The sequence below is a fragment of the Schistocerca serialis genome, chromosome 4, assembly GCF_023864345.2.
Source record: "Schistocerca serialis cubense isolate TAMUIC-IGC-003099 chromosome 4, iqSchSeri2.2, whole genome shotgun sequence".
In the NCBI taxonomy this organism is placed as follows: Eukaryota; Metazoa; Arthropoda; class Insecta; order Orthoptera; family Acrididae; genus Schistocerca; species Schistocerca serialis.
In genome coordinates, this window is record NC_064641.1 from 160,514,680 (window position 1) to 160,539,361 (window position 24,682).

The 24,682-nt window shown below is 38.0% G+C and overlaps 1 protein-coding gene across 2 annotated transcripts in view; it reads right to left on the reverse strand.

The window, feature by feature from the left end:
* Nucleotides 1-1,793: 1,793 nt before the first annotated feature.
* LOC126473562 (nuclear pore complex protein Nup98-Nup96) overlaps nucleotides 1,794-24,682 on the reverse strand; it is a 145,779-nt gene continuing 122,890 nt past the window's right edge. For both annotated transcript variants that reach the window (XM_050100698.1, XM_050100696.1), the window contains 4 exons: nucleotides 23,378-23,505; nucleotides 17,211-17,441; nucleotides 13,524-13,777; nucleotides 1,794-4,879 (listed from right to left, as the gene is read on the reverse strand). In XM_050100698.1, the coding sequence (XP_049956655.1) occupies nucleotides 4,865-4,879; nucleotides 13,524-13,777; nucleotides 17,211-17,441; nucleotides 23,378-23,505 (628 nt within the window). In that variant the 3' untranslated portion in view covers nucleotides 1,794-4,864. The remainder of the gene's footprint in view (nucleotides 4,880-13,523; nucleotides 13,778-17,210; nucleotides 17,442-23,377; nucleotides 23,506-24,682) is intronic.

A 24,682-nucleotide genomic window follows, 5' to 3' on the forward strand; every position in this document is an offset into this window, starting at 1 on the left:
AGAGAGAGACTGATTTGGGGGAGACATTCTGGGATAGGCCTAAGGCTCTGAGTAGGAGTTGGAGGTTATGCTGGACTTCTGGAAGGACTCACTATGACAGGCTAACAAATGGAATTTGCAAATGCTTTGTCAGGTTATCACCGGGGTTAATACCAAGTGTGCTGGAGACTAACTGCAGGGAGGATGATTAGGTCAATGTCTATCTTGAGGTTGTCAATGGCTGTTCTTTCCTCTGTGAGAGGTCTGCAGATCAGGGAAAGAAGAGTGAGACCACACGAGAAATTCCAGGAAGGTAACTGGGGAGAGAGAGGAAGGTGTGGGGTGGTGTTACGCAGGAGTGGAGGAAGATCATGGTTGGATGGTGGTACGCGCGCACGTGCTCTCACACACACACACACACACACACACACACACACACACACACACACACACACACACAGAGAGAGAGAGAGAGAGAGAGAGAGAGAGAGAGAGAGAGAGAGAGAGAGAGAGAAGAGAAGAGTGTTTCAATATTCACTCCATGTCTGTTTACAAACATTTAGTTCACTCACATTAATTGCTTTGACAAGTACAGCAAGAGTCAACTTGGGTGGGGGCCTGAGGATGAGACCTTTGCATAGGACTGAAGCTTTTGGTGAACAAACTCACCAGAGCTGGTGACATATTCCTAACCTGTTACTATCTCGTGTGTTTGCTGCCTCTCCTCCCAGCTATCAGCAGCCAACCTTTGTTTGCCCTCCCTCTCTTGCTCCCTGCCTCCTTTCTCCCCTCACCCATTCCACCCGAAACAGCCCCTCACTCCAGCTGAGGTGCAGGTCCAGCACAATGTAATTTTTGTGTGTGTGTGTGTGTGTGTGTGTATGTGTGTGCCTAGTATTTCTGAAAACTAAATTTGGTTCCTCAGCTAAAAAACGAGATAAATTCATAAAACTCAATATGCCTATTTCACAGATAATTTAAATTTTGCTGAGCATTGGTACTCTATTACCAGCTTAAATAAGCAACATTGCACAATGCCTGTAACGTCTGTGCATAATCATAAAATTAACTGAAAGTTTCACTAAAGAGCAGTGGTTGTAACAGTAAAACCTAAACTGTTTTGTTATCACAAAAAAAAATCACTTTTACATTGTTATGCTTGCTGGTTAGTTTCATCAAAGACTTCTACACCTACTCAGTTGTAATAAAACCAGCTACATTACAATCACAGAAGCACTGAAATAACCATGCTTCTCTATTTTATAGTCTGCCTCCATAGTACACCAGTAGCATTATCACCTACCACGTAAGGCGGCCCGGGTTCGATTCCCGGCAGGGGACCGGGTGTTGCGTGTCCATCATCATTTTCATCATCATTGGCACACAAATTGCCGAAGTGGCATCAACTAAAAAGAAAAAGGATTTTCAATACAGCGGCCAAATCCCAAAGGGGATATCCCGGCCAATAAATCCCATACGATCATATCATTTTTATTTTCTATCTGCCATCCAGAGCTAGTCTGAATCATTAATAAAAATTTGTCTTTATAATAACCTACAAAGAACAATATAAGAAAGTTTACAATGAATGTGCAACAATAGACAATTTTTGGATAACCATCACTTGGAGGAGATGGTTAACACAAATGTAGCACAATTTAGATCGGAGCTACTTTTGTACATTGACAGTGCTGGGGCCATAGTTCAAATCAAGCACTGAATTATTCTCCTTCTTCACTAGTGAAAGAGAGTGTAATTTCTGAATACTTTGAATAAGACAGGAAAAGAAATCAATATTTGCAGTCTCACAACACTTAAAGCACACAAATTAATTTAATTCAGGGCTGGAATAACACAAGGTCTTTATCTACTTGTGTATGTATACAAACAGCTGTACACCATATCTATCATTTTTATCATGTAAATAACCATAAACAAATTAAAAAATTTTACCACATCATCCTGTTACTCTACTTATTAATTTTCAAATCATCAATTTGTCTCTGCAGTCGACAGATAAATGTTTTAATACTCACATTCAGCATGTATTCACACGACATTCTTTTCACTGCTTCTGGGCTATCAACTGAGCAGCACAGATACACTAATTTAAAAGTTACACTAAAATTTAGAAGACAAGCAAAATACATGAAAACCTGTAATTGTAAAGTTACTTCAGAAGAAGGGGAAATGGTTGTATGCTTTATAAAACAGTACAGTAAACAATGAGCCAAACAGGTATTTCAACCAGACCATTTTACTGCAACTAATCAATACGTAAAATGAGTAGTAAACTTCCTGTTTCTTAATAGCAACACCACCTTGATGCCCAATTTTTTTAAAATATTTACATACATTATGAGTTATTAAAGGTCTGTTACTGCAATTCACTTAACTTCTTCCAAGTTAGGTAATTTAATTTTTACTTTACACAACCAATGAAACAGGTCATTATGCATCACTTACTTAACTTACTTTTATCTCAATTCTAAACTACACAATGATACAATAAAGCTCAAGTTACACAGACACAACAACTTATAAAATATTATCCGCAACGCTGAAATATGAACTACTAAGTAATGGCTAACTCAAAATCAGGTGTGTTGAGTTATTCTTCACTGCATGCTCATAAACAAAAATTTAGTTTCACTCACATTAATTGCTGTATATGGGTGGGAGAACATTCACCAAATAAGAAAATACCAAATGATATGTACAAAAAAATTGATAATTTTTCGTTAACTTATGTACAATGTAATTATGCTTATTAATAGAATTCTTGCATTTTTTTCAGCAACTGTTTAAGTTCATTACAGAAACAGTACAGGGGTCTAAATAACATTTTCTGGAAAAGCTAAAGGTAATATTACTACTTAATAACTGTCCTTCTATGCATAAGAGTTGAAGCACACACACAACACAGAAAAAAAAAATTACAAACTCACTTTGAATTCAATAGTATCAACATGCACATGCTGCACCAAGCAACTGGTAAAATCCTCATATATCACAAAATCCACTGATACAATGGTTCTTATTAAATTAAAATTGTAAATAACCCCTAAAACATAACAAAAGAAACATTTTAGCTAAAGGTCGGTCAGAGTCTCCCTCTCCTTCTCCCTTTTACACACACACACACACACACACACACACACAAACAAACAAAAAAAAATGAAGAATCAAATATCTGTGAAGATCATCGATTTAAAAAGGTGAAACTGAGCACCTGCAAAGAAGAATGAAGATATCTATCACTTTAGAGATAAGATGTGAGCAAACAAAGCTGTTGCAAACAGATGCCACATGTGATTGTCACACCTAAAACAAATCCTTAGAAGTACTGATACAGCACCACATACGGTGGGAAAACAGCATTCCTCTGCACATCAGATTTAAATAATAAAAATAATAATAATAATAATAAAATGCTACACACACTGTGTTGATGAAAAGAAGCTGGGTCCAGGAGAATCAATTGTCAGAATGCTAAATTAAGTTTCTCGTCATCCATAAATGACCAGTTAACAAAAGAGCAACAACATTAATAATAATAACAATAATAATAATACTAAAGTATACGCATATACAAAGATTTGACTCCAAAGTAAGAATATTACTCAAATTGTACACTTGCAAGACCCACAGGTCACTTTAGCAGAATTTTGATATTGCTGCGGCTTCTGGAAAGCATGAAAATGAAATGCAAACATGTCACAAATTATGTGGCGTGAATAAGTTTTTTAAATTGTCACACTGTCACATCTGGTACTGAAAAAAAAAAAACTATCTAAAAATGAACATAATACCAGAATGGTGAACACGCTCAGTCGCTCAGAATAAAATCAGCAAACTCATGCCAGGAACAAAACTTAGCTAATGATTTACAATTAATGAAAGAGGAATGAAACAACAATGTGCATTCTAACTCAGCTGTATTATGTTGCACAAGACATATTTAAAACTACAGTAAAACAGAAAAACATGGAATTCTCTCATTTACCTATATGAACTGATCTATTAACTAAAATGTTCTTCAAAAAATATTTATTTAACAGTAATAATGAGTTATTTGAACAGATATTATAAACAAACTTGAATAACAACAATGTACAGCTTAAATACACTTATCTTAGGAACATACTCAGAAACAACCATTATAATTTCTATCTGTATCAAGTCAGTCCTAAATAATGATTCACACAGTAATAATAAAAGTTTTGTCCGTAAAATGGTCAGTGCCTGTATGCTTCATTTTCACCATGTGTTAAACAATTGTTTTCAATACAATGATAACAGATAAGCCATTTATGGGCTGTAAATTATCTGACCTTGTACTATAGCAGAAATAGGAAAGCTGTAATACACATTAAATTTCTTTAAAAAATAAATAATTCTTCAAATGACAATGATGCATACATTACTGAAAAACTATATATGTTCTAATCAACTATTGATAATACAATTCAACAGCAGGTAAACTGCACAAATTAATAGAACTTCAGTTACAGATTAACAGTGCAGGCTGCAAGAACTCAAGCACAAGGCATTGTAAAATAGTCTGATGACCCTTACTGCCAGTGCTTCAGAATAACACAGGGATGACACAGTTGCTAGATTCAAAAATCAAAATCAGAAAGTCACAATAAAAGTCTGAATTTCTTAAGCACTTTCACATGATGCTAGATATGTCTCTTATGGATGGATACATTTCTTAGGAAATTTTTAAAGCAATATCAATTTAATGCTGGAGGAAAGGTAACCAACAGCATGAGATCCTGCTACGTACATTTATTTTCCATGCTGTAAGACATCAGAAGTTGCTTGCTGAATACTTCTTGTTAGTTGAACCTCCAAGTTGCAACTGACACTTTAATTCTGCTTAGAAATGATCAACCTGAAAGGACAAATTTTATGTGCCGCATTAGAAAGCTATGTGAAAGGCATCACCACATAAAATACTTCTTATATGACTTCTCTTAATATACAAATAAAGGAAACTAGGAGAAGGAAAGTACGTAATTAGTCAGTCACACTGAATGCTAATCCTTAGAAACAATCTGACATGTCTAATACAACATTACTATACACACAACATACAAGAAACTCGCTCCTTTGGTGCCAGTCGGTGAAATAGAAGTTATAACATCACATTACAGATCTAAAATAATTCCTCTTACTCTAAAAGATCATGTTTTGAAATGTGACAACAGAATTATGAAATGCAAGCTGACAGCACAAAGATCAACTTGCAAGCAACATAATAAAATTAAAAGTATACATTTGCACGAGAAAAAGTAAATGAAAAATAATCCATGACAAAAATGTTCACACAACGAAGATCTCTGAGATTTCACAAGAGTAAATTCAGTAAAATCGTTTAGCGCCTCTCACATCCTGTGGCTCAATATTCTGCAGACAAGACACTTGCACTTAACACTGAAATAACTGCCACTGTCGTACTTTCCCACAAGCTTTCTCAGCTATCGTGTATCTTGGTGGTGCAGCAATCAATGATATTACTTTCCTTTGCTGTTGTGGTTACAGAAGTTTTTCTAAAAAGTTCTGGAACTTTTGAAACAGGGTTCAACTGATAGGTGAGAAATTTGATATTACACTCACATTATTCTGCTCTGGCACTTTCAGAATTGCTTGTATTCACTATCAAAGATAAATAAATTTACTGGGTAGATAGGTCTTGAAAATGTAACCCGGAAAGACAACTCCAAACCCTTCACTTAAAATTGTTTGTAAACACATCCATTAAATCACAAGATTCATTAAAAATGTCACAATTTGAACTCAACAACTACAACCCTGGTACCAACGGATTCTAGGAGTGTGAAGATTGCTTCTGCCCAAGTCAATTCAGCTAGGTTTATCATGCCTAGATCCATTAGATACTGCTTGATTGTATCCCAAACGACCCGGTCATTCTCAGGTGGTTCAGTATACACTCTCCACTGACAGACAAGCAACAGATTCAAAAATCAGGTGATGGTTGCAGCAACTGAAACTTTTGGGCATGCAATGTCATGAAGAATTGTCATAGATGGCTCTTGGTCACCAGCACAGATAATAGTTACAGTATTTGTCTATTGACTGAATCTAAAATTTTCGATACAAGGCCTGCACTGACGTGGAGATTTAACTGCTATCAAATTTTAACTGACTTGTGTCGTGTGTGTGTCCTTGAGAAACTTCAATGTAGGCCCATTCCACGTCAAAACAGAAAGTAGACTGTGGCAACTAAGTGGCATATTTTACTTATTGTGGTATACAGGTATATGTAGGTTTACACGGTCTAATTTTACATAAAAAAATACCTCCCTTGTGTTCACAATAGTTTTCCAATATTTATGTTTAAAATTGCGTTTTCAAGGGCATGTCTCAATAAATGCATGTACTACATTTCAGAACCATGAATATACTTACACATCTAATGATTCTATGATGATGGAATGTGGCGTGCACTCATTGAACAGATACAGTTAAAATATTTGTATTTTGCAAATTTAAGATTTTATTGTCATTAGCTTCATTTATTTAATGTACAAAGATAGAAAGATGGAGGTCAACGTCCAGTACGGTGGCATGTTGGGCTGAGGAGGACCATATGAAGCAGATGGGAGAGAAGATGTTGAGGAATGAGGCTAGGGTGTCTTGGCTCTGTGTCCAGATCATGAAGATATAATTAACCAAGTAATCAGACACAGAATTTGGGTTTTTTGGAGTTTATGAAGGTTTCTTCAAAACAAAAAATTCTAGTAAACATTAGCTCCAAAAAACATACTTTAAGAGCTATGAGCACTCATTCAACAAAAGAGGTGTTTCACAGTTTTGAAAACAAACTGCTCATAGCTCTTAAGACATCCATTTTATACCCCCTGTTAACTACACTTTTTACCTTCAAATTATCATTCCTGTCACATCACTGAATATAGACCATTCCTCCTAGGACATCCTATACACCTTATTTACTCGATTATAAGACCAGGTTTCATCCCAAATTTCTCATTCAAAAAGTATAGAGTCATCTTACACTCGCACATTGAAATACTTTAACATTTTTACTTTGTTTAATAGGTTGAGACACAGATCGCATTACTTTTACAGGTGAAATTTGGGCTATTGAGGTCACATACAGATTTATTTTGTAGAATTCAGAAGGCTAGGTAGAGCAAATGTGCTTTAAGAGGTTCGAGATTTCCTTATACACTGAAGCACTCGATACAGTATTGAACTTGCTCGAACAATCACGTGACATTTGACTCGTCGCATTAGTACAAGGGATACACGAGAAGAACTACGAATCAGCCACCACAATAATCTACTGCTCTGCTTGAAATTTAACATTCAACATTCAAAGGCGAAAATGTTGTCTTTCAAAAAACATTTTTTGACTCTGAGCATAAGTCAAGATTTTATCTGGTTATGAGACACTGTAGTAATTTACCAAGTCAGTTGCAAATAAGAAATTTAGTTGCTGTTCATGTATTAGAATACCGTGTAAGTGGAGATTTCCATTTTCAAAATCTGACTTTCGGGCATTAGCAAAACATTATCTTGACTAAAGTCAACCAAATGCAAAAGAGTTCAGAAACAATTTCCCTCAAAATGCCATGCTGTCAACAAGAATTTTACGAAATGTCTCTGCTATGAGAGAAAGATACTGTAGTTTTAAAAAGTTGGTAACACATTTTTATGTTTTTCTGTTTTATGACTTAATTTTTATTTTCTCTGTTCAACACTGTTATTTATGTTTTTAATTGATATCAACACAGTTAAGAACTGTTTTGCAACCCTTGAAAAAGATTCCAGAGGTCAACAGGCCTTCCAACATCTAAAATTACAGCAAAGCCAGTATAGCTGATGAACAATGTGGAAAAGTTTGCATTTTCCAACGAGGAACCAATTATACAGAGAGAAAAATTAACTCTTTTAAACCAGGTGGTATGATGTTTACTCATACAGCCTATGGCGAAACCCTGCCTGCATACATCATTTATAAACGCAAACGTCTATGGGATACTGGACACAAGGACAGCTTCCAGGAACCAGATATAACAGGTCGAAGTCTGGATGGTTCAGTCAAGTCATATTCGAAGATTGGTTCCAAACTGTTGAAATACTTCACACAACCCTGACAGCAACACCACCATGTTGAATAATGCTTTTCGTGCAGCCACACGACGTCATGTTACAATTCAAACTGTGCGCAATTGGCAGCATGATGTGCAACTTCACTCCCGACGTCCATGGCGAGGTCCATCTTTGCAACGACACCATGCAGTGCTGTACAGATGGGCCCAACAACATGCCAAATGGATCGCTCAGGATTGGCATCACGTTCTCTTCACCGATGAGTGTCGCATATGCCTTCAACCAGACAATTGTCGGAGACATGTTTGGAGGCAACCCGGTCAGGCTAAACGCCTTAGACACACTGACCAGCGAGGTTCTCTGCTGTTTAGGGGTGTCATTATGTGGGGGCCAACATTCGCCGCTGATGGTCAAGGAAGGCGCCGTAACGGCTGTACGATACATGAATGCCATCCTCCGACCAACAGTGCAACTATATCGGCAGTATATTGGTGAGGCATTAGTCTTCATGGATGACAATTCGTGCTCCCATCGTGCACATCTTGTGGATGACTTCCTTCACAATAACGACATCGCTTGACTATAGTGGCCAGCATGTTCTCCCGACATGAAGCCTATCGAACATACCTGGGATAGATTCAAAAGGGCTGTTTATGGACGACGTGACCCACCAACCACTCTGAGGGATCTACGACGAGTCGCTGCTGAGGAGTGGTACAATCTGGACCAGCAGTGCCTTGATGAACTTGTGAATAGTATGCCATGATGAATACAGGCATGCATCTATGCAAGAGGGCATTCTATTGGGTATTAGTGGTACTGGTCTATACAGCAATCTGGACCACCACCTCTGAAGGTCTCAAAAAATGGTTCAGATGGCTCTGAGCACTATGGGACTTAACATCTGAGGTCATCAGTCCCCTAGAACTTAGAACTACTTAAACCTAACTAACCTAAGGACATCACACACACATCCATGCCCGAGGCAGGATTCAAACCTGCGACCGTAGCAGTCGCGCCTGAAGGTCTCGCTGTATGGGGGTACAATATGCAATGTGTGGTTTTCATGAGCAATAAAAAGGGCGGAAATGATGTTTATGTTGATCTCTATTCCAATTTTCTGTACAGGTTCTGGAACTCTCGGAACCGAGGTGATGCAAAACTTTTTTTGATGTGTGTATGTCTACACATTAAGGAGTACACACATTCAAAATGCAGCTGTCATCTTTGCAGTGGAGCTGAAATGCAGTGTCCTATCTTTCAAAGAGATGATATCTTAGAAAATTACTCAGCTATAGTCGCTACTTTCATGGGTGGTCATGTGAACACTACTACTGTATAATTTTTCAAAGACAGAAACAAATTTGAAACTGCCCTATTTTTTCATACAGAATGAAGCAATTAATGAATTTCATAAATTCTCCTTGGCCTTTTATAGCTCTTCCTTTTGTAGTGCAATAAGTAGGTAGCTTACCTACATAACAGTTAGTTTTAAACCTTCAGGTCACTACTCTCTTTTCCCTTATCATCAAGCAACATAACTTAACAGTGTTTTGGGGGAATTTGTCTGTCATGTTGGGAGCTGTTGCTTGGTGGGCTCACAGCAATAATATGAATCATCCACTCCTCAAAAATATGTTGTTGCTTTTGTCGACATCTTCTCCAATCCAAAGACTGGTTTCACACAGCTCTCCACATCTGTCTACACCTTGTATGCCTCTTCATCTCTATGTAAATACTACAAACTGCATCCATTAGAACTGGCTTACTGCAGTCAATACCCCCTAACACACACACACACACACACACACACACACAAACACAAACACAAACACAAACACAAACACAAACACACACACACACACACACACACACACACACACACACACACACACACACACAGCCTCCCCAATACCTAATTTACTATCCGTTGATGCCTCACAACATGTCCTATCAACCAATTTCTTATTTCAGTCTAGTTGTGAAATAAATTAATGTCCTCCCTCATAATTAGTTATCCAATCTAATCACTTAATATTCAGCATTCTTCAGTAGCACCATATTACAAATCCTTTCTATTTTTCCTCTTGCATTTTCAGTAAACATCCTAGTTTCACTATTGTTAAGGCTACACTCCAGACAAATGCTTTCAAAAACAAATGCTTCTGAACATTTAAAATTTATACCTGTCACCCAAACATTTTTCTTTTTCAGGGAAGGTTTTCTTGCTATTTCAAGTCTGGATTTTATACACTCCTTACTTCTGCTAATGTCAGTTATTTTGCTGCTCAAATAGCAAAACTTTACTATTTCCAGTGTCTCATTTCCTGAATTAACTCCCTCAGTATCACAAAACTGAATTCAACTGCAGTCTATTACCCTTCTCTTAATTCTGATGATATTCCAGCAGTATGCAGAATTGACTCCACACAAGAAGATGCAACCTGAATGTAGACAGTGTACTAAGATATGTCTATTGTTCCTCTGATGCCTTCGCTCTTTGATCTTTCAAAGCTACCTATTTATCTTTTCTTATATTTCTTTCACGTATTTCAGTCAATTGTTACCTAATGCTCTCTTTGAAACTCTCAACAACTTCTGGTCGTTTGAACTTATCCAGATCCAATTTCCAAAATTTGCTGACTTTCTGCTACTTCTCAGACTTTGTCCTGCAGTTCATAACTAGTAAATTATGATCAGAGTGCATATTTGCCCACTGAAATATTTTTCAGTTCAAAATCTCTATCTGTGTGGAACCTTCCACGATATCTAAACTAAGTGTGATAGCAAGCATCAACTTGTGTTCTGGACAAACTTCTACTTGTTAGTTTTCCTTCTTATTCTTTTCTCCTAGTCCGTGTTCTACTACTTTTTCCTCTCCTCCTGTCCCTACTATCAAATTCCATTTCCTACTAAATTTCTGTCTGAAAATATTGAATAATTTCTTTTACGTCATTACATATTTGTCCAATTCCTTCTTCATCCGTAGAGTTAGCAGGCATATATATGAGTACTATTGTGGTAGGTAGTGACACACATATACACTACTCAAATGCAGTTGACTGAACGACAAAGACAATGACAAATTTTGGCAATTTATTTTGGTTGTTGCTGGGGAAGCTGCTGCTCAAGTCAAATAATCATAAGGGAATCATCTGTTCTTATTGTTTTGTTTGTCTGTTCCTGTCCATCAGTACATTTTTCTTCTCCCACATAATGGGAAACATATTTCAGGGTTTAAATTGCTTCTCATTTCTGTTGATGAGGTACAATGAAGGCAATTTTACTGCAGTTTGGATGTGACAAACTTTGCACTTCCTACTAAGAATATTTATATCAAAGCACCTGCACATACACATACCTAAGCCCAAGCATCAGTACTCTTAGCATGTATACTCACAATATGATCAGTAGTTGTCTTCTTCCATGCAGAGGAGACAGAGGTCATCAATGTGAGAGCAGAATAAAACAACGTAAAATGGTATCTGAACTATGCCATTCTCTCAAAATTTGGCAAGAATTTGAAATTAAATACATTGAATCCTGCAGTAGAATTTCCTCTCAATTTATGTAATCAAGTCAGTGAGTAGGTTCACCTATTAAAATGACAATAGTGGACAGATAATAAGGTAAATTACAGGAGTACGATATACAGTGTGTCCCTCCTACGAGTCGTCATACACATTTTCTCTGGTGTTTTGGCAAATATTTCCAATTTCATTTTGACAGTGTGTAACTGGAGCCTGCCCAAACAAATACTGCTCATTATGTCTTTCAAGCAACGTGCAGTGTCAATAGAAAGCATCTGTTTACCCATTACAAACAAAATGGTTTTGAAAGTGGAATTTTACACACCCTTTTGATAGAGCAGTCCCTAGTGTAATAAGTGTGGTATTAATACGTATTAACAGGGGCAGTAAAACATTAAGAATAACCAGTGCTCCAGCAGCAACAGTACCATCCTGGCCTGCATTGATTGTTACTACCATGCAGCACTGTTCAGTTGCTACTGGAATACTGGTTATTCTAATTTTACTGTCACTCTTAATACATATCGATAAAAGAAATATCGCACTCAACTTATTTGGGACTGCTCTATCACACTGTTACGTAAAATTCCACTTTAAAAAAATCATTTTATTTGTAACTGGAAACAAATCGTCACTTTCCGTTGACTCCGGCCATCGCATGAGTGACACGATAAGCAGTATTTGTATGGGCTAGCTCCAGCCATACACTGCAAAAATGATATTTGAAGTACCTGCTGAAACAACAGAGAAAATGCAGCTGACATCTCCTAGGAGGAACCAGGTCTCTTCAAAAAAAGATTACAATAAGTGGCAGTATCAACAATGACTGTTTACAGACTTGCCAAGGTATTCATTTCAAGGATAAAATAAATTGATTAAAATTACTTTCAAGAATTGTAGATATGCTATGAAGGAATTATGGATTTTAAAAGAAATAAAAATGAAAGTACGGGGAATAACAGTATCACAGCAACACTGGAAAGTAAAAGATATTGGCATAGTGAGATTTAGCCCATCAAAGAAATGTCTTCACATCTGAAGAAATGCAGTTGGTGAGTGGTTTCCACAGTTTAATTTCCCTTATTTGTCACATTGTCAAACTTGGAGCTTATACTAACTTCTCGAGCCAAATCTAAGTTTCAATCCAGTATAAAAAATAAAATGTTTCTACAAAAAGGCTCTTTCACATTTAATCTTCCTCTTCTGTATAAGTTATAGCGGTACTGACTTTCCGCAGTCAGTAATTTGCATTATAGTCTTATGGTATGACAACAGAACCAAATACTTCCATGTTTGATGGATCAACACAAAACATTAAGCTTCAGTGACACTAGTGTGCAGAATTCTAATGACTAAACAATGGAAAATCCTGGATGGAATAACAGCAATAGAAAGAGGAAAGATTGCTACTCACCACAAACTGGGGGCATCAAGTCAAAGACAGACAAACAGAAAAAGAATACTATAATGTGTGTACAGACAACATTTTTTGGGCTTGTCTGTGACTCAGCACCTCCTCTATGTGGTGAGGAGCAATCTATCCTTTACATAGTGTTGTTGAATTTTAATGGCTCATATCTGAACTTTGCAATAATTTATGAACAATAACCAGTGCAGATTCATCTATTAGAAATGTAATGAGTTTAACAAATTTTTTAATTAACAGTCGTCAGTAAGATATATGACATGAAAAGAAGCAAAATTTGAAGTTCTGTAAAATTTTACAATCCTCATATTGTAAAGTAAACAATATGTAATTAATATGTACACAGAAACAATAAATTAATTCATTCTGATGTCACAAAAATAACTATAAACAAGCAACACTACATTTATATGATACAATGATACACAATCATGAGAAGTAAAAACACACGAACACTTCCTAGAATCAATATTTATACATACCTTGAACACCCAAGACCCAGTTTGTGGACGATATTCGACAAATCTAGCGCCCATGCGAGAGCAAACACGCCTTAGTTTCTCTTCGAACCCAAGAGCAACAAGAGTGTCTGGATCACGTATTAGCTCATGGCTGGACTTGTCTTGAGGCCACACACGATCCAAAGTCACTTGAGCACGCCGGTTCAGTCCCTCACCAAAAGGCGGCTTGACATTATCATCAGGGTAAAGCAGTACTTCCTTATGGCGAAAATGTACTGAAATATTCAGTAAAGGCAATCATCACATAAAGCGAACTCAAAAATATATTTTGAACATCTCTTTCAATCTCGCACAAAACTAAATCTGGAGATTCATTTGATTCACAGAAATGACACTCACAGAATACTCCGACGTTAATGAATTTTCTGTTAAATGTGGTATTCATTAGTCTAGAACAACGTATTTAATCCAAGAGAATGCATTCCCTTCATTATTTCTTACTTCTTAAGCCAATGAGTGAAGAAGCCATTTTTAGAAATTACTGCCTCATGCTTTCAAATAATGAAAATTAGGTATACAGTAAAGTGCCCAATGCAACTGTTTCCTTTCATTCTGTACAAATTCCTGGAATATGTTCAAACACTGCACTACATTAACAGTATTTTTTTTCCTAATTGTATTTAAATTCTGGTCATCAAAAGGTCATCCTCAGAAAGCATTTCCTGAACTAAATATGTGTGTTTCGTTCAGCCAAAAGGCTACGAACATTTTTGCAGCAGAATTATTTCGCTATTAGATAACTAGCAACCAAAGCTTTAGCTTTGGTGTCATTACAGAAACAACACATTTCTTGGACTCATATTACACAATTATTACAACCTTTACCTGGAAATACAGTGGCCAAAATAAATGCTGCATACTGAGGAAATTTTAATATTGAATGTTCTGATTCAGAAATATATCAATACATTAGTTTGTTTGTAATGTAATTCTATCAGAAACAGCCCTTTTCTCTACCACGAGGGTGCAGTACATGCAATCTACGGCAACTGTTTCACCTGTAAAGACTGTAGTGCTAATGCCGTGTGTCATTACAATAGTTGTGTTGCTTTAGAATGGTTCAGATAACAACAATGTATGATCAGAAACTATTTATAGACGCTCTAATGGTGAAGGGAATGAGACTAGTGGACAATGCAGTGAATGTTGCCATGAATCAAAGTGATGTCTCCACCATCTGGAACAAGTTTCTAGTGACACGATTGGCTGAAGATCATCACAGAAATGGCTGTGGACGAAAATGGAATAGGTTTTAAGGACCGATATGTGCATTTAACAGCAAGCAGAAACCCTCTACACGGCAGCAGTGCAACAAATGATATGAAACAGACTACACTCACAGCTCTTCCTGTAAATCGAGACTGGAAGGTGAGGAGGAGGGGGGGGGGGGGGGGGTGCCTTTCTGTCACATGTGCATGAAACCACTTGCAGTGGACTAGGCAGCAGTGTGATACAGTACTCTTTTCTGATGAGATCTGCATCACTCTCAACCCTGACAATACTGTTATTCATGTGTGGTGGCAACAAGAGCTACTTTTACAACCTAACTGTATTGTAGACCGCCACACATATCAAGACGGTTCAGCCATGTTTTGGAGTGTGAAGAACTAGGATCACATCCTTGTGTGCATTGTGGCTCCATTTGGTGGGTGTATTGGATTGCAATTCAAGCTGATGGATGGCAATGTGTGCCACCACCATCACAATCTTGCAAATACTTTACTGATAAAGCACAGAATCAGGTGGAAGGAATGGCCTCCACACTCTCCACATCTTAACTGCACTGAGAATGCATAGGCCATGCTAAAACCAGTGGTTTGCGATCATACTTTCCCATGAGGGACCATTAGTCAACAAAATTTTACTTTTTTCTATAACTGGCATGAAAAAAGATGATCTTTATGTTTTTGGGTGCACTGATAATGAAAATGCAAGATTAGCTCTTGTTTTGAAGTTATGCCCCAAGTTTGTTACACTTGAACAAAGGTATCCCATACTAACTTTTTATCATCTGTAAAGATGGTGTTGGAATGCTCATTTTTGTACAGTTTGCTTATCTGGAGACCCATAAAAATCCCCTCTTTTATTCTAGCCTCGCTGACATATGGAAATTTCTTGCACAAACAGACAAATGCTTTTCCAGTTTTGTCCATGGCCTTAATTTTTTTCACTAGGCCCAATTTTACATGAAGGGCAAGGAGAATTATGTTACTGGATTTGACAAGTGTTTCATGCATAATATTGAGGGATTCTGGTTCAAGAGACTGCATCTTAGACAAATCTTTCTCTTTATAATGAAGTGTTTTGGCATGGCTGTCCCAGAGATGCGGGATGCAACAGAATTTGGTGTAGCCATGTTGTAGTCCACATAATACGCCTATTACGTTCAGACCCTCAGAAATCTATCATTCAAACACATCACAGTTCAATAGCAATGCCAATTGTTTCATCTTATCATTTCTTTCTTTTATGTAACGTGCATACGCAATCGGAATCAATGGTAACACATTGCCATTATGCAGTAGTACACACTTGAGACTTACAATGGAGGAGTCAATGAATGATCTCCACTAATCACTTTTTTAATCAATGCCCTTAGCTGCCTTTAGTCCCTGTACATCACTATAAAATACTAAGTTCTTTTCTCATTCACATGGTTTGATGGTTCTCCCCAGAGCATGGGTTAAAAAGCCCATGGAAGATCTTTCACAATTCAAACACGAATAAAACTTGTCCTTGTCCCCAATTTCACAGCCAAAGTACAGTCTGTATGCCTTCCTAATACATGGCGTGACTGGCCTCCATTGCGATTTCCATGTAGCCTGTCTGCAAATGAAGTGAAAGTTGTCAGCACTATTTACGCATTTGTGACGCAAATTGAACCACAGGAATTGCAGTGCTCACACGCACTAACTACACTTCAGTAAAATGTTCACCCAGCACACAAACAGAACACAGCTTGTACAGATTGAATCTATGCTTAAATGAAACACGTTCTGTTCCTCTCTTCCCCTTCCCCTTCTCCTTCTCCTTCTCTTCTTGCTAGGAGCCCAGCCTAAAAATAGTACCAAAAAGACACAGCTGTTGTTGCGTGAAACTTCATCACTCTGTCTGCCATTATTGGGATTTTCAAACCTATGTGGGAAGGGTTTGACAATGAATGCTAATAAAATATAAATACAATTAAATGCCCACCCTTTACTGTGGAAGCTGCCATTTTCATTACCAGTGTCGTCAATATAATAAACAAACACACACTTCATACCAGTTACATTTTCACTGTTGGCCACTGTTATGAGGGCCAACAGATTCATAAACAATGCATCATGCAAGCTGACAATGAGAGAGAACTGTAGTATTTGCAATGGAATCTTTTGTACGGTTTTTTGGTGTCCATCAAGTGGGAAAGTGTTTATCTTCTTTATTTTTGTTTTCTTATGACTGTACCTGGCTGAACAAAATCAGTTCTGTTTCCTGATACATTCAGTATTGATAATGAAGCAATATGCAACATTTATTTTTACCAATGGAAATAAAAGGCCATTCCAAACTTTTCCAGCAGCAGGTCACTTAAAAGAAGAGTTTCTTAATGCTGAAGCAAACACAGCCTCATGAAGAATAAACCAACTTTTCCAATGAAATACTTACCTATTTCATCTAAGTTGAGACCCGCAACATCCATCTGATCTGGGAAGAAGACGTTCCCATAACCTTCTCGCCCAACAGTAAAGTTATCAACAATACAGCTACCATCAGACTCAACACAACTTGCCAGTTCATCTAGTGAGGGAATTGTATAATATCCAGCACGTGTCAAGACAATTCTTGCAGGGTGCTGTTCCACAGGACCACCTGTTTCTGCATCATTATTCCTCTCTCCTGTAACAAGTTTGTGAAGTATTAAATCAAACAGAAAGAACCACTCCCCTATAAATCATATGAGGTAGGCAACCATTCCCTTGAAACTCATACAAGAACAAGCAACCATTCCCCAGCAGACAAACTCTCCTAGGTTGTACCACAATTTCTCTTTAACAAATGTCCAAGTTCGTGCAAAAACCATGGCACATTATTACAAAGACCTGAGCAAGGACAGCGAAGGGAGATCAGAAGTTGCACTGTTCCACATTTATGCTGATTGCTGTAAATACAGTTTTTCAAAGCAGATATTATTATGATTTACACATTCTGAATTAATCTACAGTTATTTGATGGTGCTTGTAGTCTAATGAAGTCCCATACTTTGGAAACAATTTCAAATATTTGTCACTATATCATTCCTACATTACATTAGGTATTCCTTGGTAGATGAAGTGGCTTTATGCCATTCAACTGTTCAAACAATGTAGAAGGGTGACTATATGAACATCGTAAGTATTATTTTACACATTACAAATTTTAATAGTCTTCATCAGAATAAAATGTAATACTACACAATAACTAGTTTCAGTTGACTAACAACAGTTTTCAGATCTGCTGTAGCAAATTTAAAAACTATCCTTCAGTTAATGTGAAAATCACCTGACAAAATTTAAATATACATTTTGATAAAAGTATTAAATCACAAAATGAATTAAAAACCTACCATGTTTACACTTTAATTGGTATCTAAGGGCAGTGTTAACCACAACAACATCATTACAAAGTTTAACTCATTAATATCCAAAGGCTAGACAAAGTATGAACCCTAGGAGAATAACTGTTGTGTGTGCTGGCCCGCAACACGGTTTGCCAGTTACAATTCACACAAGACAAGCAAGGACAAACAGTTGTAATCTTGAGAAACAAACAGAAAAAAGAATTAACGTTACAATGACACTTGTAAAGTTATGGAGACACATACATACATGTATATTAAATTGGTATTCCCAATATAAATATAAAATTCACAAAAACTATGTCAAGACAGAAACTAATTATCAGATGATAGCTAGTTAAAACAAAGATTAAACCAAGAAACGTAGTTTCGGTCTTTTGAATAAATAAAAACTGAAAAGTACAGTGCTGCACTCTAATATTAACATTGACAGCTATGAAAAGGATAGGCTGCTACTCAACATAAAGATGACACTAATTACAGACAGGCACAATGGAAAGACTGTTACACACTAAGATTTCAGCCAAAGCCTATTTTATTCACACAAGCAGACACACGTCACACCACTCCAGTTGGACTGTAACTATTGTGTTGTATGAAAGCAGCAATCCCACTTCTGATTGTGGGGCAGTGAAGGGGGGGAGGTGGGAGGGGGGGGGGGAGAAGAAGATCACGCAGCATGCAGGGACCTGAAGACAATGGGACAAGGCTGCCAGGGGCAGTGTCAGGACACTGTGTGTGTGTGTGTGTGTGTGTGTGTGTGTGTGTGTGTGTGGTTTTTTTTTTTTTTTTCTTTTTTTTTTGGGGGGGGGGGGGGAGGATGTGGATAAGGAGAGGATCAGAGAGGAGAAGACTCCGGTGGGTGCACTGGCAGAGAGCAAGCACAATGAGGGCAAGGGGACATAAGTTGAGAGCAGGTTATAGGACAGAGGGGGCGAAAACTGTTGGGTGGAGGGTGTGGGGCAGTAGGTTATCATATGATGATGATGGGATAATTTTGGGAGCCAGGCCCCACACATCCCCAAAAACCAGCTTTAAAGAAGTGCCCCCTTTGTCACCCAATACCTGTCTGGACTGGAACAACTAAATTACATAATTCATCAGGGCCTTGATAATCTATCATAATGCCCCGACATGAGGGACATCCCACCCAAGATCCTTCGCACCCTTTCTAAAGTGGTGTTCTGTCACCCACTTAACCTTCACAACATCCTAGCCCATCCCTGTGGAAGACCCACTTGCCCAATCTCCCCCCCCCCCCCCCCCCCCCCACATAGCACTTGCTATCCCAGTCCTGTCACAGACTTATCCCACCCCATCAGAGGCCAGGCCATCTGCACAAGCATATGTCATATACCAGCTCTGCTCCTTTCACTGCACAGCTTTTTAATTGGTATGACTACCAACCAGTTGCCCACCAGGATGAACGGCTGCCGCCGCACTGTGGCCAAGTGCAGAGTGGACCACCCTGTGGCACAACATCCAGCTGAACATAACACGTTTGATTTTAGTGGCTGTTTCACAACTTGAGCCGTCTGGATCCTACCCTCCATCAGCTGCTTTTCTGAAAACACTTTTCTGAAGTAATAAGCACGCCAAATGCTGTTTTATTCGTGGAATGAGTGTGCTCCCGAAGTAGAATTTCAATTAGAATTATTATTTAATGCCTTAGATTATCTACTTTATTAGCGCAAATTTAGTGTTCCAATACCATTAATGTTTGTGTCTCTTGCTTTGTTTACGTGTCTTAATTGTGCCTGTCTGCAGCTTAATGTGTCTTCTTTATAGTAAGTAGCAATCTAGCTTTTCCTACATAGAGCTTCCATTGTTTAATTTTATCTTAAAACAAGGTTGATGAAGTGTAAATCTGGAAGATAATTTACAATAATCTTTTAAAATATAACATATTTGGAGCTCAAAATTTTAAAACTACCAACCAACGTACCCATAACCCCTCTCTCTCTCTCTCTCTCTCTCTCTCTCTCTCTCTTTTTTAAGCAGTCAGGAATAGAGAAGTTTTCTCAAGTATAACCAGTTTCGGAACAACAACTCCTTCCTAAGATATATCCTTGTGACTAAAGTAACTAATCAGTTCAAGAGCTAAGCAGTCTCCACCTGGCAGCACATGAAGGAAGGAAATTGATTTACTCAATGCTAAACAAAAAACCATGATTGGCAAGGCAATCACAGTCTCCTTACAACAGGAAAATGTAACTTATGTATAGCATTTAACTATCTATACATAGATTGGAGGGCAGTGTGGAGGGTAAAAATCGTAGAGGGAGACCAAGAGATGAATACACTAAGCAGATTCAAAAGGATGTAGGTTGCAGTAAGTACTGGAAGATGAAGAAGCTTGCACAGGATAGAGTAGCATGGAGAGCTGCAGCAAATCACTCTCAGGACGGAAGACGACGACGACAACAACAACAACATAGATGTAGATACAGAGAAAGTGGTCATGGACGTGCGTGTGTGTGTGTGTGTGTGTGTGTGTGTGTGCGGGCGTAAGTTGTGCTCGTGGGAAGGAGTGCGTTTTTCTACTTCAAAAGGACGCCTTTTGTCTGAAAGCTTTATTCTACAGCAGTATTTTCATTGTGCCTGCCTGTGACTCAATGTCTCCTCTATATGGTGGGTAGCAATCTATCCTTTTCATAATACTGTTCTTTATACACACAATGTATGTGTCTCAAAGCATGTGAATTAATAACATTTGTTGGAACTGTAAACTATAGCAAAAGGATTTTAAGATGATGTACCTTTCACCTAAATTAAACATTTAGTTCATGCCAGTAGGTATACCTGGGCCGCTGAAACATGTCAACCGCTGAAACATGTCAACTGACAGTGCGTGTGTAGTTGGCTGTACTGCATTTGCATGGTTACAATCAATAGCCTCCGCACACAGCAGCACTGATATCCCCCAAATATATTTTGTAAATGTATATTGCAATCACCTGTGTATAAGCCATCACATAATAATGTATATGTACGTATAACAAAGAGCCTATTTTGGATTATGGAGAAAATAGCTAACGAGAAAAAGAGTTTGATAACACATGAAACTGTGAAATAAATACATAAAAACCGAAGTTAATGACAGTGTCCATGAGAAGTTGTTCCAAATTGTTATTGTATATGTCACATAATAATATAAACCTAAGCATAACAAAGAACACACTATCAACAATTATAAAACAGGTACATACTCTGCTGCAGAGTGAAATAATTAATTCTGGAAACATTTACATTATCCAATTTACAAAGTCAATGGTGCAAGTTCATCCAGTTCTCTACCATCATCTGAATTGGTGAGAAAACAGTCATCATCATCATGAGAAATCATTAATTGCTTCAAATGCCTCTGAGCACTATGGGACTCAACATCTTAGGTCATAAGTCCCCTAGAACTTAGAACTACTTAAACCTAACTAACCTAAGGACATCACACACACCCATGCCCGAGGCAGGATTCGAACCTGCGACCGTAGCAGTCCCGCGGTTCCGGACTGCAGCGCCAGAACCGCAAATCATTAATTGCTCATTGTCATTTATATCATCATCTGTAGTCCTTGCTTATCTCATAAGCTTATCAATATGGTCTACTTTCTTCCTCCATCAGGTGGCATCTACAACTGTAAGACCTTCACGTGATAGGCTTTCTGCCTCTGTTATGGTAAAAGACTTCTTATTATTTCTAATGTAGGTCTTAACATCACTCCCAACCAATTCTATTGGGTTGAAATGGGAGTGATAAGGTGGTAGACTAATAACTATTTGACCCTGTTCCCTTGTAACTTCATCCACAACATACGTAGGCATCACAGGCTTACTTTGCCTCACAAGTGAATATAACAGCAGCTCTGTCAGACCCACATCCACAGCAACGTCTTGCACCAGCAACCACTGCAACAGTTACCCTGTTGTCATTATTTGTAGGAGTTTTATCTGATATCACTGAAAGGTAACATGCATTATCCATTACAAATATTGCCTGAACACTGAACTGGAGCAAAAAATTTTTAACCACTGCAGAAATCGTGGGTGGTCCAGGCCCTCATCATAGTCACATGTTTTCTTGACGTAAAAACTAAAAGTTCTTCATGCACATACTCGTTTGAAGAACCTACATCAGCAGCAATCAACCAGGCTCCTCTTCATGTTGGCTGATGACTGTTGCTATTCGGTGTATCAACTGTCCACAACTTATCAACTGCTTCTGCAGAGCTTAACCACATTTCCTTAATCATATAATTGAAAGGAAATCCGTACCTACAATTTTATGTAAGAGGATATAATGAACCACAACAACATGAGCTTTTTCACACAACAGTTTTTGTCCATCTAACTTTTTAAAGTGGAAGCCTATACCTGGTAACACCTCTGTTATTGAGGGGTATTCTTTCCTACTATAATGTCCATAAACATGCCAACAAATTGCATCGGTTTTGGATAAATTGGGGTCTGCAAACAGGCAAGGCTCCTCCCCCACAGGTACTGAAAAATACAGTTTTGCCCACAGGGGTTTTGCTACACATGATTTACTACAGTGTCTCTTAAGTCTTGAAACAGCACCCCTTTCTTTATTACAGTACTTTTATTGAGTCCTAGAGTTGTCAAGGTATGCCCTAAAACTTTATCAGCAGGAACTGATGGATGCTCATGAACAACAAAAAATTCTTTTTCTTGTTGGTGAAACTCACACGTCCTTCGTAGCCTGACTATTTAAAGGAAATCCACAACACAATAGATTATCACTAGGTAAATGACGTCTCTTTGATGCCATTTTTCAATAAACAAAGACTTTAGTCAAGCAGTGACATAACACAACTATACAGAAGCAAATGGTCACACACTTGCTCACAATGCATACACACGAATAGCTACAGGGGATAATTAATGTTGGAATGGTTCAGAAGCTGCCACATCTCACATTCCTCATTTGTTTATCAATCATACTGCCAACATTATGGTGTCTGTCGAATTACCTTTAAGTGACATGTTTCGGTTGCCCTGCTATATATCACTATTATTTTTAGCAAATTAATTAACATAAATCAACATACTTTACAAAAATGCTCTAAACAAACACTTCAATACAGGAAAGACCATATAGCACTTATTTACAGCTCTTAAAAATTACTAGTTCTTAACCAGTACACGAGGAATTAACAACTATGAAACACTTAATGTTAATCATTACAAGCAAAATACATACCAGGTAATTCTTCATTAGCTCCAGTCCCTGCAGATATAGAAGACTGTTGCAACCTATCACTCAATGGCTCCACTGGCTGTTGTTCTCTTGCTTCCATTTCTGCACTATTCCGTGGCCGAACAGGAGTGCTAAATAACAAGATTCCAAGTTATTTATTTCTTTTTACACAGTTGTGTAAAACAGTATCTCCAAACGGCACGTTAACACTTAAGGCGATTTAGGGAGAAATGTACAATATACTGGGGGGGGGGGGGGGGGGGCAATTTTGTTGACTGATATTTTCTATTCCAAAATGTTGTAAAGAAGTAACATTACCACACCAAATATAATGTATTGATTTTGAGTACTGCACATACAAGTTTACATAGTAGTGAATCATCAGATCTGGATTTTAGTTTGGAGAGGAAATAAGGAATGAAATGTTAGTCTAGCTGATGATGAGGTCAACAGAGACTGAGCACCAGCTCGGACTGGCCAAGGAGGGGACAGAAACTGCCAGTCACCTTTTTAAAGGAATAATACCAGCATTCACCATAAGCTTATCACAAAAACCAATCCAATTCTCCAAAGTCACTCGGAGATTTGAACCCTGCCCATGAATTGTAAAGTGGCTTGCAGAGTACATTTATAGACGTAGAGAACGAAGTGCTGGATGGATGGATTGGGCAGGTCTTGTATCCGGGTCTTCTACAGGGATATGAATCCCCAAGGCAATAAGATGGGAGTTGGAGTGGCATAGGGATGGACTAGGATGTTGTGTAGATTAGTTGGGTGACAGAATATCACTCTAGGAGGGGTGGGAATAATCTTGCATTGAATGTCCCTCATTTCAGGAAACAATGATAGACAATTAAAACCCAACTAATAACATGGTTAATTTGTTCTAGTCCAGGGTGATATTGGGTGGCTAGTGGGGGCACTCCTGTGTAGTTGATTCTTGGGGATGCTGGGAGGATAAGGAGTGTATGAGTGTACGGCACAGGAAATCTGTTTGCAGATTAGGTTTCGGAGGGGATGGTAGTGACTGCCTCTGTGTAGTTCTCATCACTATAGATATAACCTCTACTGATGGCAAGATCATACTCTAGGGATTTTTTTGATGTGGAAAGGATGATAGTTGTCAAAATACAGTTATTGTTGGTGGTTAGTGGGTTTAATAAACTGTGAGATCAAAAGTATCGGGACACCTGGCTTAAAATGACTAACAAGTTCATGGCGCCCTCCTTTGGTAATGCTGGAATTCAATATGGTGTTGGCCCACCCTTAACCCTGATGACAGCTTCCACTCTCGCAGGCATATGATCA